The sequence below is a fragment of the Peromyscus eremicus genome, chromosome 14 (assembly GCF_949786415.1).
Source record: "Peromyscus eremicus chromosome 14, PerEre_H2_v1, whole genome shotgun sequence".
NCBI classification, from domain to species: Eukaryota; Metazoa; Chordata; class Mammalia; order Rodentia; family Cricetidae; genus Peromyscus; species Peromyscus eremicus.
In genome coordinates, this window is record NC_081430.1 from 2,212,753 (window position 1) to 2,236,492 (window position 23,740).

Here is a 23,740-nt window from a genome sequence, read left to right on the forward strand (position 1 = left end):
AAACACACTGGGCTTTATGCCCACACGGGGGCACTGTCATACTATAAAAAATATACCAGTACCCTTCCCTCACTGCAGATGGCAGAGTTGCAAAATCAATTAAGCAAACTTGACCAGACCTGGGTTTTATAAAAAATAAAGCAGGACAGACAGTCTTGGAGTACATTCTTTGTAGTATTGTTTTCTTAAGTATTTACTTCAGTCAGACACAGACTCAATTAAATGTGATGTTTGTGAAGTATATATACACTGAAGTAAAAACTGCAAGAACCACTAGTGGATAAGTCATCCCTAAAGAATTGATAACGTAAACATTCTTAGAAATACATATTTATGTTGGGTGGTGGTGGTGGCACACACCTTTAATTCTAGCACTTAGGAGGCAGAACTTAATTTAGGAATGACAGAAATGTTTATACATAGCAGCTCAAAAGCTATTTTTCCTCAAAAATTTTATGTTGCAAAAATTCTCAAAGTGTTTTTATTCTTAAGCCTCATAATCACATAGTTTGGCATTCACCAATGAATAATTATACTTTAGTAAAATTAAAACTGGGTATTATTTAATTAATACCTTACTATGCCAATATATTATGGATATAACTCTAACAATGATGGACTGAATGTGTCCCCTCCCTGAAGCCCCAATCCTAAACCTCAGCATGATGGTATGAAGAGATGGGCCTTAGGTGATTAGGCCATGAGTGCGCAGCTGTCATGAATAGAATTAGGTAAGTCTCATAAAAGCCCCTTGAAAACTGTCTTGCCCCTTCCACCAAACAAGGACAGAGTAAGAACATGGCCCTCTAGGAACTGGCCCTAGACACCAAGAGCTCCTGTGGTTCTCAGCCTTCAAAGCAGTGAGACATGAATGCTCTTGCCACCTACAGTGATTTGTGGTAACAGCCAGACAGAATGAGACACTAGGAAATTAAACCTCCTGTTTCCAAGTTAGTTAATTACTATTTTGATGCCAGCTGTACTCTGGATTTGTACTTCCTAATGTTTTTTTTACCTGGGCCAGCAAGATGACTCACCAGGTAAAGGCACCAGCTACCCAGCCTAAAGACCTAAGTTCAGTCACTAGGACACAAAATGACCTCCACACATGCCCCTAAATACACACAAAATAAAAAGTAAATGTATGCTGGGCAGTGGTGGTGCACACTTTTAATCCCAGCACTCGGGAGGCAGAGGCAGGTGGATCTCTGTGAGCTTGAATCCAGCCTGGTCTAAAAAGCAAGTTCCAGGACAGCCAGGGGTACACAGAGAAACCCTGTCTCAAAAAAAAAAAAAAGAAAAAAAAAGAAAAATTCTATTTTTAATTTTATGAGTTAATTCACAAAAATATTGAGTTCTTTTGAAGACTGGCTCTACATCAGAATTTGCTGAGGTAATTTCTAAAACCAAAGACCTGAGTAACTCAAAATCTCTACATCTGGCTACATAATTTGCATCTATAAAAGTATCCCATGTGATTGTCATATATAGTGAGGTTTGGGAAGCAGGTACATTTTTTATGGACAGACTTTTTTTGTTTTCATTAAAACAGAAAAGGCTTGAAATAGTTTAGCCATTTAGAAATAAATCATGAATTCTATCTCTTAGGAAGAACTGTCTATGAACCCACTGTGACCTGACAAGTTCAGGAAGCCCAATTCCAAATGCTAATGTCCAGGCTGACAACAGCAGAGTGCTGTGGAGTGAGGACCCCTCTGCAATATGCTTCTCTTTACATCTGCACTAACAACCACAGGGCTGCAGGCTGTGCATCTTAGAAGTTTCCTTTCCACCTAACTTTCCCCAGAAGGGACTGCTTAGCAAATTGCTCTTAAAAAGCAAGTTTGAATACACTGAAAGTATGTTATTATACTTTTTAAGGATATTGCATTTATATATGAATCAGAAACTACCACTTTTTATGAATGTTAGTAACATGCACAGGCTACCAAAAAAAATCTCAGAAAATGTTCCTTAAATGCTTAAGAACTGTGCACATGAAAACTCTGAGCCTTTGTATGTTAGTCACTGCTAAAACTATCAGTACTCAGGGTGAATTTGAAAATGTGGGATCTTGAACCAAGGATGTGTGAAGAGGCCTCCTTACTATTTGACACATCTGACCCTGACTGGCATCTCTAGTAAGATGGCTCCATTTTTAGTTACACCCTCTGTAATAGGTAGGTTATGGAGGACACAAGATTAAGTGTGAGAACTGGCAAATGCTTCCTGCACAGTCTGCTCTAGTGTGGCTGCTCTCTGTTGGCTTCAGACACTCAGATCTGAGCGCCTTTAACACACTCCAGTGATCACTTCTTTCCACATGAAAGCATCCCCATTTCTACCCCATAACTCATAAAACTGTTTAATAGGTATACAGGAACTGCTTGGCTCCAATAAAAAGGAATTCTAAGTATCCAGCATCTTTGAGTGAGATGTTTTTATGAGGTAACCAAATTCTGAGTGAAATGCAGAAATAATGTGTACATTCTGTAGCTCTTCCCCCTTTGAAACTAGACAGTTAAAACCCTTCTGGCCAGGCTGTGGGATACAACTTTAACCTCAGCACTGGGGAGACAAGGGCAAGTGGATCTCTGAGTTCCAGGACAGCAGATGTCCCAAAAACAAACAACAACCTCTTCTACAAAGGCCTGGGGAAATAACCTAACAACTGCAGGTCAAGAACATGGGATGTGCTGCTTTTGTGTTTCAAACACTCCCATCAATCAGTGCTGCAGGAAGTGAAGTGTGACCCCAGGCAGTGTGGATACCTCCTGGGAGCTCTTGAATACAGCCAGCTCTGGCTTACCTTAGACCCACAGAAATATAATCTGCACAACCTACAGGGTGGTAAGTGGATTCCCAGGGTAGTCTGCATACTTGCCAAACAAAGTATGAGAACCTGACCTTAAACCCAGTCTTCCAGAATCAGTTGTTATGTTCTGCACTATGTTACCATGGGAAAAGAGGCCCCAAGCCTCCTCCAGCCCCTCAGCCAAATGTGTCTATGAACCAATGCTTAACAGAATTTCTACCATTAAGACATTTATTTAAAGATATAGACTGAGGATCTCTTGTCTTGAGACCAGAAGTGTTTTAGATTTTAGACATCAGCACCCCCACACTCAACTACGCCCAGAAAACTCCTAACAAAAATAGCTTGGGAGCATGTCTCAAGTCCAAACACAAAATCCATAATTCATGTGTATCTCATATGCATGACCTGAAGGTAATTTATAAGTATTCACAATGTGCTTGCATTCTAACTGATCTGTAATATGTGTGGAATTTTACAGTTGTGGAATCATGTTGGTACTGAAAAAGTTCTGAATTGGTGACATTTCAAAGTTTCTAGATTAGGAATACACCATCCAAATCAACATCCAGGTCCCACCCAAAGAGAATGATTAGATTTATGTAGAATCAAAGCAAGATTTTTTTTTTTAATATCCTAAATGAAAAGCACAGGTACCAAATATTTTTACTCTACATAGCTGCTCTTGAGTGGAAACACATTACCAAGCAGCTGACACCATCAGGAGAACCGTTTTTAGTGCTTTCCAAACTGTGGCAACATCAGAATCACATGGAAGCTTTCAGGAGCACAGGAATGCTGGACCCTTCTCCAGAGCTTTTGGTGCAGGGGTCAGAATCAATAGAGGGGCCTAGTGTGTGTGCTTCTAACAAGGCCCCAGTTGTGACTTTCAGCTGATCACTCTGAAAACCACTAATTTATCTGACTATACCATTTTACCTCAGAGAGCTAGCTGAGAAAAATACAGAAGGGTGTGTGTGCGCATGTGTGAGTGAGTGCGAATTCATACTTGTTAGTGAGGCTTTGTGCATATGTGTGTCCAAATGCTTATGCACACCTACACACAGAGGCCAGAGACTAATTCCAGATATCTTCTCTGGGTTGCCCTCCACCTTTGAGACAAGGTCTCTCACTGAACCTGAAGTTCACTGACGTGGCTAGACTGGCTAGTCAATGAGCTTCGGGGATGCTTGTCCCCATGCCCCCTCCCTTACTCTGGAGTTACAGGCACAAGCTGCTGTGCTCTCAGATCCTCCTTGTACAGCAGGTACCTTATGACTGAGTCATCTCTCCAGCTGTTGTGGGTCGAAGTTTAAGTATGGATACAAGAGGAGCATTTTGGATCTGATGTCATTCTAAGGTCCAGTATATTCAAGCTCCTGACTTGGGAAGAGTCAGGAAATAAATCTTTGATTCAGCACAGTCTTTGTGTCCAACAGTGCAACATCTAATAAATGCCAATGACTCATGATTCCCAAATAAATTTACTGATTAAAATTAAAATATAGTTTCAGGGTATCTGCCTATCTACTGTCATAATAATTTTCAAAAAAAAATAACATTTAGATCAAGCAAATATTTTACTTACCAAACCCCACAGAGCACCAGGAGAGGTAGCAGTGATTGTAGCTGCTCTGGGTGTATTGTACATTAAGGCCAGTTCTCCAAAACTCCCACGATTATCATAGTTACCAACGCATCTTCCAACACCGTCACATTTTACATAAATATCAAATGTTCCTCTGTTGGACACATACAAATCATATTAAATTAGAGACAAAGAGATTCAGGTAGCATTTGATTACAGTGAGGCATTACTGCAGAGAAGAGCCCCGTACACTTTGATTTCCTTCCTGCTACACCCTCTGATAACAGCGACCTATGAGAAAGACCACCAACTGGACTAGGGTAGGAACAATGCATGGGGAAGGAACTAAACAATAAAAAGTTAAAATCAGTGATAGAATATGTGCAGTAAGTCATCTGTGGGAACATATGTCAAACACTACTGTACTTATCTAAGACAGTAAAACTGTGAGGTGCTCCAGGGCATTGACCATGTAACAATACTTTGTTTCTAAAAGAAATGTATATTGCTTTTGAGATCAAAAGAAAATGACTACTTTTTAAAAGCATATAGCTCTAATAATTTGCTGACAAGTCTTTTATAAACTATAGCAGGAATTGGTACCCCAGCTAGCTCCCACTTTTGGCCAAAAAAAAAAAAAAAGTCTTATTAGAAAACAAACTTGTTCTTTACTTATTATACACAGCTGGTCCAGATTACAAGCAGAATTGAATTCTTAGACCACAGTGGCCCACAAAGCCTTAACCTGCCCTCCTTGACCTGTACTTTAGGTCAACCCCAAACTGCTGCCCTTCCTATAGTGTTCTCGCCGGCTTCCCCTGAGGTGCTTTCTACGGGCAAGCAGCCTCCCTGTGCAGTCCCTGTGCTCAGGGGCAGGCAGGCCTACACTCATACAAGCTAGCCCTTCCTTCCGCACAGGACCATCCTCCCACGCTCTGTACTTCAACAGAAAGCATGGTTTCCAGGCTGCCTGGCACACCTGTGAGGCAGACAGGAGAAGTTCTTTAGCTATATCCTGTTGGTTAAATCCTAGAAAAAAGATGTGGCAGTGGTAAAATGGGACAGCTTTTAAGGACTAGAAAAGGATTATTAAGCAGTAAAGAAACAGACAGAAACAGAAGATGTTAATAAGGAAGAAAACTGTTGCCTTTTAAATATAGTTCATGGATAGAATGACACACGTGAAGATACATCCTAGAATTTGTTCCATGGATAATAATTTTTTTTTTTTTGGTTTTTTGAGACAGGGTTTCTCTGTGTAGCTTTGCGCCTTTCCTGGAACTCACTTGGTAGCCCAGGCTGGCCTCGAACTCACAGAGATCCGCCTGGCTCTGCCTCCCGAGTGCTGGGATTAAAGGCGTGCGCCACCACCGCCCGGCTGGATAATAATTTTTAAACTGTTAATTTGCAGTTTATTCCCTTGTATTGTGTCACTGACATTCTTTTCTAGATTTGCCATTCTGAATAGGATAAAATGAATAACAAAATGGCCTGGTGAGAGTAAAACATGCTACCAGCCCAGCTGGGAGCCATCGGTGGGAAGTCTGTTAGACAGGCAGACTGCTGTTCATACTGATTCCCTCCCTGACGCTGTGAGGCTCCAGGCAGTGCAGGCCAGAGCAATGAGCATGAACAGAAGTGGGTGACAGAAGACCTGGCTGTGGGTCAGATGCACTGACTATCTGGGTGACCTCAATCAAGCCCCGTCACGTCTGTGAACCAGAGTGTTTCATCTGTCAATGGATAATTAGGATATAACTGAAAGAGAATGCACTATGCTCAAATGTAAAGCAGGTTTTGTAGTCAAAAATACCCACTGAAAGAAAAGTCAATGCTGGACTTCCAAACATGGTCTTCTCACCTACAATTCAATGAAAACACTTGAGTGTATTTATAAGGTCAATGCTGGACTTCCAAACATGGTCTTCTCACCTACAACTCAATGAAAACACTTGAGTGTATTTATAAGGTCAATGCTGGACTTCCAAACATGGTCTTCTCACCTACAATTCAATGAAAACACTTGAGTGTATTTACAAGCTGTTTTGCTGGTGAAAGCTGTAACCATCACTATGACTCTGCCTCACGTAAGGGAACACATCATGCTTTGGCTTCATCCCTGCCCTGGGAGAGCTGCAGCAGTGGTCACTCAGGCATCAGGATGGGGTTAGAGAAGTCAGCAAACCTGCTGACTGAAAGTCACGCACAGCTCAGGTATGAACGAAAACAGAGTCAAGGTTAGGAAAGGGCCCAAGGAGACAGAGGAGGTCTAATTATCAGCTGACCACAATCCTATCCAATGGAGCAAAACTGTATCAGTAGATCAGGTGGGAAGATGATCTGTGTTCCACACAAAACTGGATAGCTCAGGGACCCGGACTGCCCCGTGAACCCTGCCTCACTCTACAAAGGTGAAGAAACACCCTGCCCAGCATGTGCGGAAGTACGGTTTGAGGGTCATCTACTCATCACACAGGCCACATTGTTCTCTGATAAAGCAAAACACAGTTTAAGATTTCTGAATTGTCAATTCAAACTGACAATTTGATTGTCAATACAAGTAACTGCATATACTTTCTGTTTTGTAAAATATTTTCTATGAGTTCAAGGCCAGCCCGGTCTACATAGCAAGTACTAGGCCAGTACTTTCCTCAAAACAACCCCCTCCCCCCAAAAAAAACCCCCAAACCCTGAAACATTTGAAAAGACAAAGAAAACGCTACACAATTTCTTTTTTTTTTTTTTTTTTTTTTTTTTGGTTTTTCGAGACAGGGTTTCTCTGTGTAGCTTTGCGCCTTTCCTGGAACTCGCTTCGGAGACCAGGCTAGCCTCGAACTCACTGAGATCCGCCTGGCTCTGCCTCCCGAGTGCTGGGATTAAAGGCGTGCCTCACCACCGCCCGGCCACAATTTCTATAAGGAGACATGAGCTGCTCCCTCTACTGACTAAAGAACGCTAAAACAGCAGAAAAAAGGGCTTCCTCCTCATCTCACACCTTCCGGGGTACCTGGGTTCTTTTATGGTTAATAGTAAGAACTTTTTAAAAATGGAGCAATACTGAGGGAACTACACCACCACTTAGATTCTTCCACTCCTTATCTTTTGTTGTGGTGTTTGTTTTTGTTTTTGAGACAGGGTTTCTCTGTGTAACAGCTCTGGCTGTCCCGGAACTCCCTCTGTAGACCAGGCTGGCCTCGAGCTCACAGATATCCACCTGCCTCTGCTTCCTGAGGGATGGGATTAAGGGTGTGCGCCACCACAGCCAGGTATCCATGCCCTATTCTCACTGTAATAGGCATCTACTACATGGCAATATTATTACTTTCTACCTACCAAATAGAAGTTAGCAAATCAAGGCACATTAATGATTAAGACTTACAGATTCACTTCTTCTATAAACTATGGCTCCTTGCACTACTTAGCATGGCTTTATTGTATATATTCACAAGACATTTACAGTGCCAATTGTCTAGTATGAAGAGTGAAGGGAAACCACAAACAGATTAATCTGTTGGTTGTCACAGTGACTGCTGAGATCTTATAGGATAGGTTTTTAAAGCTTCAGTAGTAAAGCTGAATAAAACTTACCTATCGATGACGTAAAAGTTGTCACCATCATCACCTTGATCAATCACATGCTCTCCTTCTTTGACCAATTTTTCAAACATGGCATCTAACACTTGAGACATCTGCTCCTATTTTTTAAAGAGATAAGATATCTTTACGTGCATCTAGAACACAGTTCCTGAAGGAATCATATAATCTTAGTTTTTGTAAAAGATTTCAAAGAAATCAGAATATCATTACCATTGGGTTTTATCAAAAAAGTCAGACTGCAGTACCCCTCACCACATACAAATGAGATGATTATTTATTCTCATATTCAACAGCTGAATGAGAGGAATGATATCAGCCTACTTTAGAACATTTGTAACTATCACCACTTCACATGGAAAAAGAACTACCAAACCGAAAAAACAAAAATAACCAGAGTAGTAAAGAACTGTTTCAAATTTCCTGAAGCTATCTGTTCTTAAAACTTCCTAGTACTCATTGATAGAATTAGTGTGGAGGTTCCCTAAACACCTGGTGAAATTACATCCTCACTTCAGTTTCGCAGTTTATGTCAGTACCCAAACAAGACAGAACAGAACGCAGTTCGGGGCAGGGCCAGTCAAACAGCAGCAACAAAAGACTGCAGCGAATATTCTGTCACTATCTGTCTGTCAGTACACTTCTCCTCAAAAACCAACCAACTACATCTCCTAGGAAAGATCTTCACAAATCATTAAAACTGCATTTAATAGTGTTAGAGGGGCCCATGAGCACAGTACAGAAAACATTCAGACTAAAATTATGTGGTCCATCAGGGTGGAGCTAAAACACAAAGATAAAGATGCATATGGATCAGGTGCTTCCTGTAAAGTCCCTTTACCCTGGACACAAGCTTAGTGGCCAAGACGTTACTGAATTTCCTAGACAAGAGACCAGAGAGAGCTTGAACAGACACACCAAATGCCAGTGCCCAGAATGCAAGCCTTTCACTTGCTAGGAAGAGGGCCCCCAAGGTATGACAGCTGAGCTCACAGGCTGCCCTACTTCCTCGGGGCTCTTAATCAGCTGTTTGTTGACAGTCCCAGGAGCAGAGGAGAGCTTTTAGACAGTACAGCTTGTGCACCCATAGAAGGCTCAGGATGATATTATATTCACAGGTATAAAAAAAGGATCCTGACAAAAAATTTAAAACATGACTGCTAATTTTTTCCTTTAAAATCAACCTCTTGAGCAGTTTTAGGTTTATGGGTGCACTGAGACAGTCTCACAGGGCTTAACACTTCCTCAGCTTCCCCCACTAATAACATCCCCCAGCACAGTGGTGGGTTTGTTACAACTGATAAGACTCAGAGACTCACTGACCCAAAGTTTGCATTTATGTTAAGGTTTGTTCTTGGTATAGGTATGGCAAATGGCAAATGCCACCCGACTGAATAGTTTAATGAAATAAGAAAGAATAAAATTTAAATCACAAAGTCAACAAAGAAAGGAAAGAGTCCAGAGAAAACAGAAAATGAAGAAACATGGAACAAACTTTCTAAAACGGAAAGTTTTTCAGGCTGGAAGAGAGCATTAAGGAGCCCAGTTAAACCAATGAACAAAACCCCAAACCTGGGTCTAGGGTTCCAAAGTGCTTCTGGGGAGGGGTGTGTCTTAAAATAATTGTGAAAAAGGATGCCCAGCTTCTCTCAAAATGAAGAGAAATGCAAATTAAGATGGAAATAAGATCACTTCTCTCACACATTCATTTGTCAGATCTGAAAAAAATTCAGACTCTGGAGTCACCATGAAGAAGAGACACTTCCACTGTCTTCTATGTAAACAGAATAAACGCCACAGAAAGTAACCTGGTGCCAAACAGTGGTGGCGCACGTCTTTAATCCCAGCAGCACTCCAGAGGCAGAAGCAGGTGGATCTGTGAGTTCAAGGCTGGCCTGGTCTATAAAGTGAGGTCCAGGACAGCCAGGGCTACACAGAGAAACCTTGGGGGTGAGGGGCAAAGAGGAAGGGAGGGAGAGAGGGAGGGAGGGAGGGAGGGAGGGAGGGAGGGAAGGAGGGAGGGAGGAAGAGGCAGGGACAGAGGGAGAGAGAGCAAATGAGAGAGAGAGAGAGAGACAGAGACAGAGAGAGACAGAGAGCGAGCGAGCGAGAGCAAGCACACAACCTGGCAACATTTAGTAAGATTTCAAATGCACAACCTCCACCCTGACTACTCCCTCTCTAGGAAGTCACTCTTTTGACATCTTTGAGATGGCATGTAATGCAGCATTTTTCATGGCATCATCCTAACAAAAGACTGGAAACAAAATGGATGCTTCCCTACGGGTGCTGGGTACATACATTATACTATGTTCCCATATATTCAGCAACTATAAAAGCACATGTGGGGATTCTCCTACATCCACCTTTCAAGGGAGTCACTGGCAGTGGCAGGACGCTCAGAAAGGGGGCACAAAAAATGTGAAAACCTGCCATTAGAGGACTAGGCTGAGGGAGGGGCATTCAGAGGAGAGAGAAGTCCCACATAGGAACACATCATCCATCTTCTGTCACATTGGTCAGGTCTAGAGGCCCGCATGGGGACCACAGGGTTTCACGGAGGTTTTAACACAGTGTAAAGACCTGCCTAAGAATGAGAGCTGAGCTGGGCAGTGGTGGCGCACGCCTTTAATCCCAGCACTCGGGAGGCAGAGCCAGGCAGATCTCTGTGAGTTCCAGGCCAGCCTGGTCCATAGAGTGAGATCCAGGACAGGCACCAAAACTAGACAAAGAAACCTTGTCTCCAAAGACAAAAAAAAAAAAAAAAAAAAAAGAAAGAAAGAAAGAAAAAGAAAAGAATGAAAGTTGTGAGGCAATCACAGAGCTGTTCTGCGAAGACTGAGCTCCGCAGCTGCAGGCTATGTTCAAATGCAGACTTCCTGAGCAGGGAACGGTTTTCCAACTGTGCTGAGCTCAGGGCTTCCTGAGGAGGGACATCATTCTGAAAACAGTTGATTTACATTTTCATATTAGTTTTTAAAGTTGAGTACAAGCAACTGGGTTTCATCATGGCTTCCCTATAGTGTCATTATCTACTCCAACTGTTCCTCCCCACGGCCCTACCTCTGCTCCGTGCCCCTCTGAGCGGCTGGTTCCTTTCCATCTCCCAGGCTTCCCTTTGCTTTCATGTCACACATTCTCTTACCCCTCTCTTTTACCCCTTCTCCTTTAAGATACATCCATCTCCCCAACTGATTCCCCTTTCAATGCCCCCCCCCCATATATGGATTCTAGAAGTATCTGGACTGGCTTTTATCACCCAACGTAATGATTTCCAGTTTTATCCTTTTTCCTGAAAATGTCATGATTTAGTTCTTTACAACAGCTAGCAAATGATAAAAACTAACAGAAATCAGCATGTTTGAACTAATACACAGATTTTATTATTTTTCAGAGGACCTGTAGATTCCTAGAAAACAGTGAGGGATGCACAGATTTCCCATATGCTCCCTGCCCCCATACATGGACAAGCCTCTCCCAGAATAGATTTATATCAGTTGTTTTAAACTTCATCCTCAAACTTCTAGCCACTACACCAGAGAGCTCCATTTGCTGCTCTGAATCTACGCAGGCACATCACTGCCACTCAGTCAAGTTTACAAGTGCTATGACACAGCTATGGTTTCACCACCCCAAAAATGCTCTGAACCCAGCTGTCACTCATCCTTCCTGTCCCTCAACTCCTGGTTACCACTGAGTCTGTGTTACTGACCCCATCATTTCCTATTATGAATGTCTGACAGTTGGAATCGGGTAGGTCTAGACTTCTCACACTGGCTTCTTTTACTTCTAATACATACATTTCTTCTGTGTCCTTCCATGGCTTCACAGCTCATTTCCTTTTGCTGCATACTATTCCCATGCCTGGATGTACCATAGTTTATCTCTTCATCTACTGAAGGACATCTTGGTGGCTCCCAACACTAGGCAATTATAAATAAAGCTGCTGTGAACAACTGTACCCTGGTTTTTGTGTGAACATTAAGTTTTTACCTCTCTGGGTAACTACAGAGGAGCAGAAGGGTTGGAGTGTAGGAAAATAGTGTGGTAGGTATTGCCAAATCACTTCTAAAGTGGCTAAACCACTCTGAATCCCCACCAGCAATGAGCCAGAGTTCCTCTTGTCCTCGCCTTCACCAGCATTTGGGGTATCAGGGTTCCGGATTTGGGGCATTTTGATGGGTGTGCAGTATCTCACTGTTCTGATTTTGATTTGCTTTTCCCTGGAGACATAGGTCACTGAACATCAACCATCCCTATGTGCTTCCAAAATATTTTCATTAGCCCCAAAGGAAACCCTGTATCTATTAAGCAGTCATTTGCTATTTTCATGGTCCCCTAGCTCCTTAGAAACCATGGATCTGTTCATTCTCTATGTAGATTCCTATTTTCTGAATATTTCAATACAATAGAATGATAAAATATGTTTTCTTGTATCTAGCTTATTTCACTTAGCATAATGCCTTCACGGCTTATGCCCACTGTAGCATAATAAATAATATACATTTCCCAGCCTGAACTATATTCCGTTGTATGTGACATCCTTACCTGCTGACCTATCTCACAGTCTTGATCTAATTTTCAAACAGGCTTTTATTTACTGCTATGTTTTTACAATTATTAGTGTACTTTGTGTAATTGTTGTTTTTTTTTTAAGATTTATTTATTTATTATGTCTACGATGTTCTGCCTGCATGTTGCCTGTAGGCCTGAAGAGGGCACCAAATCTCTTAGATGGTTGTGAGCCACCATGTGGTTGCTGGGAATTGAACTCAGGACCTCTGGAAGAGCAGCCAGTGCTCTTAACCTCTGAGCCATCTCTCCAGCCCCTGTGTAATTGTTTTTTATCAGGTGTATCTTTTGCAAATATTTTCTCTCTTAAGGCTTGCTGATAGCATCTTCCAGTCCAAAAACTTTAGTTTTCCTTTTTTTTTTTTCTTTTTGAAGCAGTATCTCACTATGTAGCCACACAGGTCCTGTACCTCACACCCCCTGCCTTACCTTCTTAGTACTGGAATTACAGCACTAAGCACCACACCTGGTCTTAGAAATGTTTGATTTAAGGAGGTCCAGCTTATTGATTCTTTCATATACTGAACTTTTGGCATCCTATCTAAACAGTCATCAGATTCTAGATCATCTAGATAGCTGTAGTGTTTATGACTTTTAAACATTTTACACTGAGGTCTCTGACACATTTGGGGTTAATCTTTGTGAAAGGTTCTTTGGGGTGCGCATTCATTTGTCCCAGTGCCACTCGCTCCCTTTATCCTTTGTCCAGGTGATTCACATGGAGATTTTCCTAGGCTCTGCTCAGTTCCACTGCCCAACTTCTTCCAGTATTGGTGTCGTATCTTATGCTGTGTGGTGAAGTCATTGTAAATTCACTGACTGGCTTTCAACACTGTGTAGGCTTCTCTGGGACTTTGCCTCTCCAGATTTGTCTATTTCGGATGTAAATTTTAGAATCCATTTCAGAGGCACTTGCACATAGGCCTGATGAACTCCAGATCTCACATGCTTTTTGTTTTTTCCTTTTTGGTTTTTTTGAAACAGGGTCCCTCTGTGTAACAGCCTTGGATGTCCTGGATCTCACTTTGTAGACTAGGCTGGCCTTGAACTCACAGAGATCTGCCCATCTCTGCCTCCCAAGTGGTGGGATTAAAGGGTTTGTGCCACCATGCTGGGCTCAGGTCCCACATTCTGATAATGGACATTTGGATGGTTTCCACCTCCTACAGTGGGCAATGCTGCTATGAACATTTGCACACTAGTACTTGTCTCAACCAATATTTGACCTCAATTCTTCTGAATGCCTATGAGAGGAATTACTGAACTGTACAGTACCTCTACACTTTGAGGGATTCCCAAGTGATAGACCACAGCAGCTGAACCACTTACTTACCTTCCACTAGCAACTGTGAGCATTCTAATGTTCTCATGTCCTCAACATTTGTTGTTTTTCTTTTACTTAATTATAACCACCCTAGTGGAGATGAAGTAGTGTTTTATTTGGTCTTGATTTGCATTTTCTTAATGACTAACCATGCTAGGAATTTTTTTTTATCTGTTTGCTTGTCATTTATCTTCTCTAGAGAAAGTTATTTAAGTACTCCGCTCATTGGATTGTTGTATGTCTTACATTATTTATATATCTTGAACACTAGGCTTTTCTCAAGTATATGATCAACAAATATTTTTCATTCTGTAGTTTGTCTTTTTACTTTTTTGTGGGAGTAATGTCCTGTGACTTATACAATGTTATGGTAATACAAAGTTCAATATATCTTTTCTCATCCTTGCTTTTGGTATCTAAAAATCCACTGCTAAATCCAAGGTTGTGAATACTTAACCTTGTGTGGTGGTTTAAACTATAAGTGTGTGTGGGTAGCTTGAGTGCATGCACGTGCACGTGTGTATACACACACACACACACACACACACACACACACACACACACACACAGAGAGAGAGAGTAAAATACAGAAGAAATGGAATTACCCTATAACAGGGCAACAATGCCCCTACTAAACATATGCTAACAAAAAGCTCAGGTCCAGAAATGGTTTCCTCTTCTGGAGTTGTTGAGGGCCACATAGACCCTCAAACATTATAGGCATTGCCCCTCCTCTTGGTTACCCTTCAGAACCTGACAGTAAGAATGTACACTGAAGACATGACAGAACAGGATCGAAATGCTAGGGACCCAGAAACTTCATTCCTCCCAGCTAGTTCTCACAGTGCAGGTGCTATGCAGGTACTAGATGTAAACAGTAATCATCAATTACACCCTCTGTGAACTCCTCAGAGCCCATCTAGCAACACTACCCAAAGAAGTAACCAACCACTGAAACCCTATCTGACACCATTGCTGGGGCCAAGAACTTTAGGCTACAGGAGTCGTAAGCCCTAGGAGAGAACCTACTATTGTTATGCTTCTAAATGGACACAGTATTAAACTTACTCTAAAGACTTATCATTATATCCATAGATCAATGCATCTACCAACTCTCCTCTGAGACGTTTCTATTTGCAGTAGATGGTGCCAAACACAGAGACCTATAATTAGCCAATGTGCAAACAGTAAGAAACTCTCGAATGCTCAGCACTAAAAGGACTATGTCTACTGCACCATCCCCACAAGGCTCAGAGATCATTGCAGGAGGAGCAGGAAGAATATATAAGCCAGGTAACAACTTCTAGACACAGCAGGACAGCCCCACAGGTGAACTTACAGCAGCTGTGATAGCACATGTAAAATTTGTGCAAGCCCAGGCCAGATCAAATCCCAGACAGACAGGGAAGTTGGGCACACAATCCCAACCCTCGATGTGCAGTGATTGGCAGTTGTTAGATGCTGGGAAAGACACGCTGTAGGAGAAAACCACACTCCAAGAATATTTTGGGCAGCACAAACTAGTCTTGAAAGGATGGTTTGTTTTGACACAAAGTTGGATGACTTAGGGTAAGGAGGGTAGGTCTGGGAAGAGCTGAAGGGAGATTAAACATGCTGTGCAGGGAACTTGAAACTCTCAAAGAACTAATAAAAAAAAGTTAAAAAGTAGAGGCTCTATGTTCATATATCTCTATGGTATCTAATATATTAAGTAAGATAAGAACAGAGCCAAGCCTGGATAAATATTGCTGCCACATATGCATTACACAGTCCTGGGAAATGAACAAGACTGGGGAATATTCCTTTATACTGTGTGAATATATGTCTCTGTGACTGGGTTAATAAAGAAGCTGACTGGCCAATAGCTGAACAAGTAGAGGTTAGGTAGGACTTAGAGACAAAAACAGAGCACAAAGAAGAAAGGGAGGAGGTCAGAATAGAGAGACAGAGAGGAGATGAGCTTGCTGTACTAAGAAAAGGTACTGAGCCACATGGCAGAGTGTAGATAAAAAATATGGGTTAATTTAAAATCAAGAGTTAGCTAGTAACAAGCCTGAGCTATTGGCTAAGCATTTATAATTAATACATAAGTTTTGGTATGGTTATTTGGGAATTGGCTGGCAGGAAAAAGAAGTCTGACTACACAAGATAGTGTAAAGGCTTTGTCTACCAAGAGATAGGGCTCCTGGGAGACAGAGTTGTAAGGAAGTTTCTTTTGTTCATTGTGAATTCTAGTAAATATATGTGTAATTAAAATTTCTTGATTGAAAAAAAAAAAAAAACTTGCCAGGCAGTGGTGGCACACACCTTTGAATCAGCACTCTGAGTTTGAGACCAGCCAGGGATACACAGAGAAACCCTGTCTTGAAAACAACAACAACAAAAACCTGATACTCCCTTCTGATGCCAGAGGAAATCTGCATGCATGTACCCCATAGTCACATAAATAAAAATAAATCTTAAAAAAAAATCCTCTATACAGAGAACAAAACTTTGAATCTTCTCATATACTAAGAGAAGCGTGAGGAAATGATGGTGATCGGTTTGCAAGTGGTTTTCATTTCTTCCTCATCATGGGTGAGCTCTGGCTCCTGTTCATGGGCAGCAGCCAGGGCTGAAGATGGAGCCAGGAGGGCTGTGAAGCAAGGATTTCCAGATAGGACGCTAATCAGCCCCGTAGGGACCTTTTACCCAAATGAGTTAATCTGCCTCAAGCAGCATATGGTCACCTGTCAAAACTCTGAAGGTTAATTAAATGGCTTACTAATACCGTATTTTACTTGTCATTTATGATTTGTTTCTTTTACGGAAGGCAGAGGGGAAATATCAGCTTTATTGATTAGTTCTGATTCTAAATATCAAATGGAGAAAATGAAATAAATTGCTACAATAAAATTTTTGGTTATGTTAGAATTAGCTCCAGTTTAAGCAGACATATGAAACACTACTTTTAAATTATAAAACTAAAGAACTTATACCAGTATATGAAAATTTCCTAATAAAATAGAGAGATTTGCCTATGGTGACAGGTGTCTGCTCTAGTCAACCAAAATCTAATTCCCATAACTATGCACAGAGTGAGAAGAACTTGGGAAATACAACAGGCAGAGGCTGAGGGTGGTGCTGACAGCCACTGTAGGCAATCCACACCGCGTTCTCTCTCTCAGAGCTCAGGAAGGCTCTGACTCATTCAGGCAGTGGCAATCTACTCTGCATTAATGGAAGCGCCTACCGAAGAGCAAAGGAAAAGTGTTCCCGTTAGCCTCAAATTAGAACTATTTCAGGAGGAAAACGGCCTACTGAGTGGAACATTAAAATATTCATGAGAAGAATATCTTCAAAGACATTAATAATTAGAAAATCTGCGCCTATACAGTACTCCAAGGGAAAAAGTGTGCTGAGGTCTGGGAAGTGTGAAATCTTCAAACTAAACACTAACTTCAGGAAATTCAAATGAGACAATAGTTACAAAGCCAACATTATTCTTTGTGCTAACTGGTAATTATGGTTCCCCTTCCTCTCTGGAGTTCTTCCAGGTCTGGAAAGGTACTGCCTTCATGGTCACTGCAGTGGGGTACTGGCAGTCATCCTAGATGCTCCTCAGGCTCTAATCAGACCAACTGTCAAGAACCAAGGTCGGTTAATCCTGCATGTCAGCAATCATCCTTTCCTGCCTACTCATCTCCCTTCCGCAGTTCAGCCCCACTTCTCTCCAATGGAATTATGGGACAGTTTCTCTATGGGCTCCATCCTTTCGTTCTACCCCATGTCCCTCTCGTTTCCCTCTTTACCTGCCACAGGGAAGAAATAAGACTGTTAAATCCTCTGCTCCAAATACTTCAGTTGTTCCCACTATGCCCAGGATGTTGTGGAAGAAGAGACAAAAGGAACAGAAGGATGGAAGGAGTGCCGTGAAATTCCTCTGCTCACAATGTAGCTGTTCACATATAAACTCATAGCAGCTGTGATCACCTGCACACGAGGAGGCCTAGTCCTTAGCAGACAAGCTGTTGCAGTTGACAGCCACTGTGTTTGGGCCACTGGAAGGTTCCCCCATGGATGACCCTGTACCCAGGAGTATATGGGCAGTACAAACTTGTCTCAGTGAATAGAAACAGAGGAAAAGGAGAAGGAAGGCAAGCAGGCATACATAAACGTTTAAGGTTTTTTGTTTTTGTTTTTTAAAATAGTCTATGTCATCTTGAAAAGGATTTGGGAGAAGAGAGAGAGAGAGAGAGAGAGAGAGAGAGAGAGAGAGAGAGAGAGAAATCAAGCTGGCATGAGATCAAAGACAAACTGTGAGTGATGATGACCCACCTGTGCCTGTGTTCCCAGCAGGTGGCAGGCTGAGAAGGATGACCCTGGGTTTGAGGTCAGTTGTGGCTATATAGAAAGAGCCTACCTCAAAACAATAGATATTTTTCTAAATAAAAGTTAAACATATTCTTTCCCTATAAAATAATCAGTAATGTTAATTCATGATTTTGGTGCTGCTTCTCTCCCATGAACTGACTTTTACATCACACACTGAAGACTTTTAGCAGGACAGTGCAAATCTTTTTTAAATCGTTTCATTAAAGAGTCCATTTAGCTATGCCTAGTGGGTCAGGCTTTTCATCTCAGCTACTTGAGAAACTGAGTCTGGAGGATCAATTCAAGTTCAAGGCCTGCATGGGCTACAGAATGAGGTAAAACTCACTCTGGGTAACTTGGTACATGAGACACTGTCTCAAAATGAAAGAAAAAGGTGGGCTGAGCATGTAAGCACAGTTTCAGAGCACCTGCCTAGCATGCACCAGGCAAAATGAAAAAGAAAAAGAAGGGAAAGAGGGGAGGGGAGGGGAGGGGAGAGAGAGGGTACCTGTGAGGAGTGCAGACCTACTGGATCAGGTTCCCCACATTTACTAACACCCCTTAATGATACACAGTTGTATTAAAAACTTGAGAGGCACTGTTCACAATGACTTCTGAAATTTTCCCATGTAAAGATCTAATAAAAACTAGAGAACCTTAATACAAACCCACTCCTAAACATAAATGGCTCAGTATTGCATTCAGCAGACATGGAGTTGTTGGACTGAGTGTGTAGGCAGACTCACTCTGAACACATGAATCCATACCAGAAGAGCAGAACTGCAGTAAAAGAGTCACTGTAACTTTTTCAGCTACACTTGTTTGTTCCTGCTAACTTTCAAATGGATTAAGTGTTTTTAATTCTTTGACGATTTTATACATGTATATAATGAATGTTGGCCATTTCCGCCCCCCATCACCCTCTCTTACCTCCTTCCCTCTGAATACCTTATTTCCAACAAGTCCCCTCCTATTTTATTTTCTCCTTTTATGTGACCTACTGAGTTTAATTCAGGTTGTTAGCATGAGCATGGAGTGGCTACACATCTGGAAGAAGACACATCTTTCTCAAAGCAAAGATCACTGTAAATTTCAATAAGATTTGAGCCTTATTTATTTATTTGTGTGTGTGGGATGTGTATGTGTGTGTGTGTGTGTGTGTGGTATGCATGTGTTTGTGGGGATGCACTTGCCCATGCCATGCTCATGGAGGCCAAAGGTCAATGTTGGTGTCTTTCTCTCATTCTCCATCTTATTTTTTGAGACACGGTCTCTTACTGAATCCGGAGTGAATCACTTGGCTAGACAAGCCTGTCAGCAAGCCTCTGAAATCTACCTCCTTCCCTCCAGTGCTGGGTTATAGGCACATGTGCCACATCTGGTTTCTTACAGGGGTACCTGGGATCTGAACTGAGGTCCTCATGCTTGCATGGTAGGCACTTTATTCACTGAGCTCCCGGTCCCCATCCCCGTCCCCGCCCCCAGCCCCGCCCCCGACTCAGTCTTTAAATACCACCACTTTATTAAAATTACCAAATCTATTCAAAATATTACTACCAAGTATGCATAACTAGAAAGACGAGAAATAGTAATTCAGAATGTTCTGGTTTCAGGCCATCCTTTCTTTTAGAGACATCAATGCATACAGAAGACAATGGGGCCTGTACTACTTAAAGAGCTGAATGAAAAGGTGTGTCCTACCCTCAAGAAGTGAATAAATGAAGCAATGCATAGATCTTTGTTTGGTTAATCAGAAATGTCAAAGACGAAGCCAGGCAGTGAAGGTATATGCCTTTAATCCGAGACAGAGGCAGATGAATCTGGTGAGTTCAAAGCAAGCCTGGTCTTCAGAGCTAGTCCTAGGACAGCCAAAGCTACAGAAAGAAATCCTATCTCAAAAAAAAAATGTCAAAATAATAATTTGAACTCAGGGATGACATACAAATTTTTACCGTGTGCTCCAAAGTCCCAGAAAACATGAAGCCTTTTTTTCTTAATATTTCAGGGTATAAACATGACCTAATATAAAATGGTATGATGTAGTGCCTTAATGTTTCAAAAAATGTCCAAACAAAAACAAAACAAAAACCCTCATCTAAAAACCAGTTCTCAGACATCAATCTGAAAACTAGAAGAGGTGGTGTTTGGAAAATTTAAAGTTGAAGTAAGCTATAAAAGTTGGTCCTTCATGCTTGGAACAAAGCAGAAGTTCTTTCCTAAATCACTAAATAGCAGAAACATGACATGTGACGACAAAGCAGAACACTGAGCCAACAGTGTGAATAAGTCTGAACACTCACGCCATACCAAGTGATACGCTAGAAACTCTCTCTGTGGAGACTAGAGATGTCAAAATTCTTTCAAAGAATCAAACATTCACTTGCCTTAAGCCAAGTAATATGCTACATTTAAAATATGAACAATGCAGAGCTTAAATACATTCAAATATGATTCCTATTACTGGCTGTTGAGAGCAGCAGGGAAGACATCCTCCAGTGGCCTCTGATGTACACAGAGAATTCAGGGGTCTAGCCTCTCCTCCCCTGCACCACCCCAGGGCTGGGTCTGAGAATATGACAGTGTCTTCCCTTGGAGCTCTAACATAGAATATCCAGTATCCATAGACCCAAGATCAGAAAGTGCATGCAACCATCTGCCTCCACATGATCCCAGAGTGATCTGAGCTTGGAAAGGAAGAAACGCAGGTCCTTGCCCAGGTCTTAACCCACTTCTATTACTATGATTTATCTTACTGGATCCAGGTTCTTAAACAGCAGGATATCTTTGCAAGCCTCTTGTAATCTGCTTCTCTGATCATCAGTTTTGGGATGTATTATCTGAAAAGACACCAAAATCAAGAAAACAAATACAACAGTTAATACCAGGTAAAATCCAAACAATAAAAAGGAGTGCTAAAGAGAACAATGTTAACGTTCAAGTTCACTCACAGGTGGCATGATATTCACCCTGGGTGGCTAACAAGTGTTAGCCCATAAGCAGTCCCTTGGTCTACAGAACACACTCACCAACATTGTGCTCAGAAGCTCTTGGAAGGAGAGTTCTCCCTAAGATCAGCAAGCACATTATGAGAAGATGCATGAGCATCATGAAAGATAACAAACACCCCAGGCTATGTGGACATGTACAAAAGGACAAAGTGTTACTGTTACACTGGAAAGTTAGACCCTGCCTTCATTCCTTTGCTATGACTCAAACTCTTATGGATACAGGACTTCCTTAAAACTTGATAATGTCTGCAGAAGCAAGGAAGTTCTTCAGTGTATACTGCATCAAAATTAAATAAGATATTAGGAAAATTGCAGGTAACTGCCCTAATAGCCTGCAAAGAACTTACAAAAGGGACAAGCAACCATGTACTGCCCCCAGAGAATGTGTGTTCAGGGGAAATGAACCCAGGAAATACTGACACGTTCATTTTAGGATAAAGTTAAGAGAAGCTGGTGTTCCATATTCTCACTGAACATTTGCTCCAGGACAACACAGCAGTCAGAAGGTCCTCTGAGAGTAGCCTGCTAACTTCTGAGGCCCCTTTGACTAACATCAGACTCAATGGACCAGTGAGGCTGGCTTCTTTCTTTAAGACATAGGGATTGAACTCAAATCCTTGCTCATGCTAGTAAATGCTCTACCATCAAGCTATATACCTAACACCAAAAGACTCTTTATTGTGAACATTGGTAGTTTATAAATAAAAATAAGTGGTAAAAGACACTTCTTAAAGCAGCCATGGAGTAGATTCCTGAAGACCAACACACTACTTTCTCCTATTCCAATGTTCATTCAAAGAATGACTGTAGCTGGGCAGTGGTGGTGCATGCCTTTAAACTCAGTACTTGGGAGGCAGAGGCAGGTAAATCTCTGAGTTCAAGGACAGCCTGGTCTACAGAGTGACGTCCAGGGCAACCAGGGCTAGAGAGAAACTGTCTCAAAAAACCAAAAAAAAAAAAAAAAAAAAAAAGGACTATAGGATCTGATAAGTGAATGCCTCACCTCTCTCATCAAAGCAGCCAGAATCAGACAGCAGTAAATCTGTACCCACATATACATCATCACCCACAGGTGTTGTAGAATATTATTTTAAGGTGTGTTACTTCTTTTTATGTTGCATTTGTTTAACTCTGTAAAGCTGTGTTACTGTGCCTGTCTAAAACATCTTATGGTCTAATAAAGAGCTGAATGGCCAATAGCGAGGCAGGAGAAAAGATAGGTGGGGCTGGCAGGCAGAGAGAATATATAGAAGGAGAAATCTGGTAAGAAGTAGCTGAAGAAGTAGGCAGAGAAGGAGGAGGACTCCAGGGGCCAGCCACCCAGCAACACAGCAAGCCACAGAGTAAGAAACAAAGAAAGGTATACAGGAATAGAAACGGAAAAGGCCAGAGGCAAAAGGTAGATGGGATAATTTAAAGTTAAGGAAAGCTGGCAAGAAACAAGCCAAGCTAAGGCTGGGCATTTATAAGTAAGAAAAAGCCTCCATGTGTGATTTATTTGGGAGCTGGGTGGCGAGCCCTTCAAAGGAGTAAAAAACAACCAACAATACACAGGGACATTTAACTCAGCAGAAGAGACAGTTAACAAATCAATGAAACATAAGCCTGAAGGAGTTGGCAGTTACAGTATAAGGAGATCGCTTTGATGGGTACCATGCCTTCCATGATTTACAGATAACATGAAAGACTATCAGCTAGTGAACAAGTCTCAGCAGTTTTTCAATAAAAGTGTGTGACTTGGGACTAAACGTCCTCACAGACTGAATCCCATGTTTGAAGGCTGTGGAGTCTTTGGCAGGTGAGCAAAAGCAGATAGGTATGTGCAGGCATTTCTTATAACTCCTTGTAGTTCCAGACCAGCATTCTCTTCCTGGATGGTGCCCTGTGACATTCCTGTCACCGTCACAGCCACCTCTCCCCCAACATGATGGACTAAAACAGCCCAGAAACTGGATCCAAAACAAACCTAATTCCCTTATATTATTTCTGCCACGCATTTTTCTCTTGATATGAGAAGTCACTATATAAAGGGTACGGTATGTGAACCTGTTGCCTATCTGACCCATGCTCATCTGAACCCTAAGGTGACAGGTGAACACAATGCTACTAACCAGTGCTACACAGAAACCTTCAAACCTCAGATCACACTAACCAGAGCTCCCCACTTTCTACTTGAAATACAAGAGATGAAGCTGAGTGCTACTTCTCACTCTGAAAGCAACAGTAAGGGTGTGCCTGTGGGGCAGCCACAAGGGACAGGGGGTGGGGTGGGGACGGAGGATCAACAGCAAGGGTGTGCCTGCCGGGCAGCCAACAGCCACACGGGTGTGTGTGTGTATAAATGCCAGCCAGCCATGGGGGGTTGGGGGTTGCCAGCCGGGTGTGTGTGTGTGTGGGGGGGGTGCCAGCCTACAGTCTGTTCTCCACTCTGTGATGCTTCACCCTCTGTCAATTCAAGTCTTTCGCCTTTCTCCCCACATTTTCTC

At 42.0% G+C, this 23,740-nt stretch overlaps 1 protein-coding gene across 1 annotated transcript in view; it reads right to left on the bottom strand.

Annotated features, from left to right (window-relative positions):
• Positions 1-23,740, bottom strand: part of Prkar2b (protein kinase cAMP-dependent type II regulatory subunit beta) — a 98,624-nt gene that overhangs the window by 11,475 nt on the left and 63,409 nt on the right. The window contains exons 4-6 of the mRNA XM_059279459.1: positions 21,000-21,083; positions 7,992-8,098; positions 4,404-4,557 (exon numbers count right to left, since the gene is read on the bottom strand). Coding sequence (XP_059135442.1) covers positions 4,404-4,557; positions 7,992-8,098; positions 21,000-21,083 — 345 coding nt within the window. The remainder of the gene's footprint in view (positions 1-4,403; positions 4,558-7,991; positions 8,099-20,999; positions 21,084-23,740) is intronic.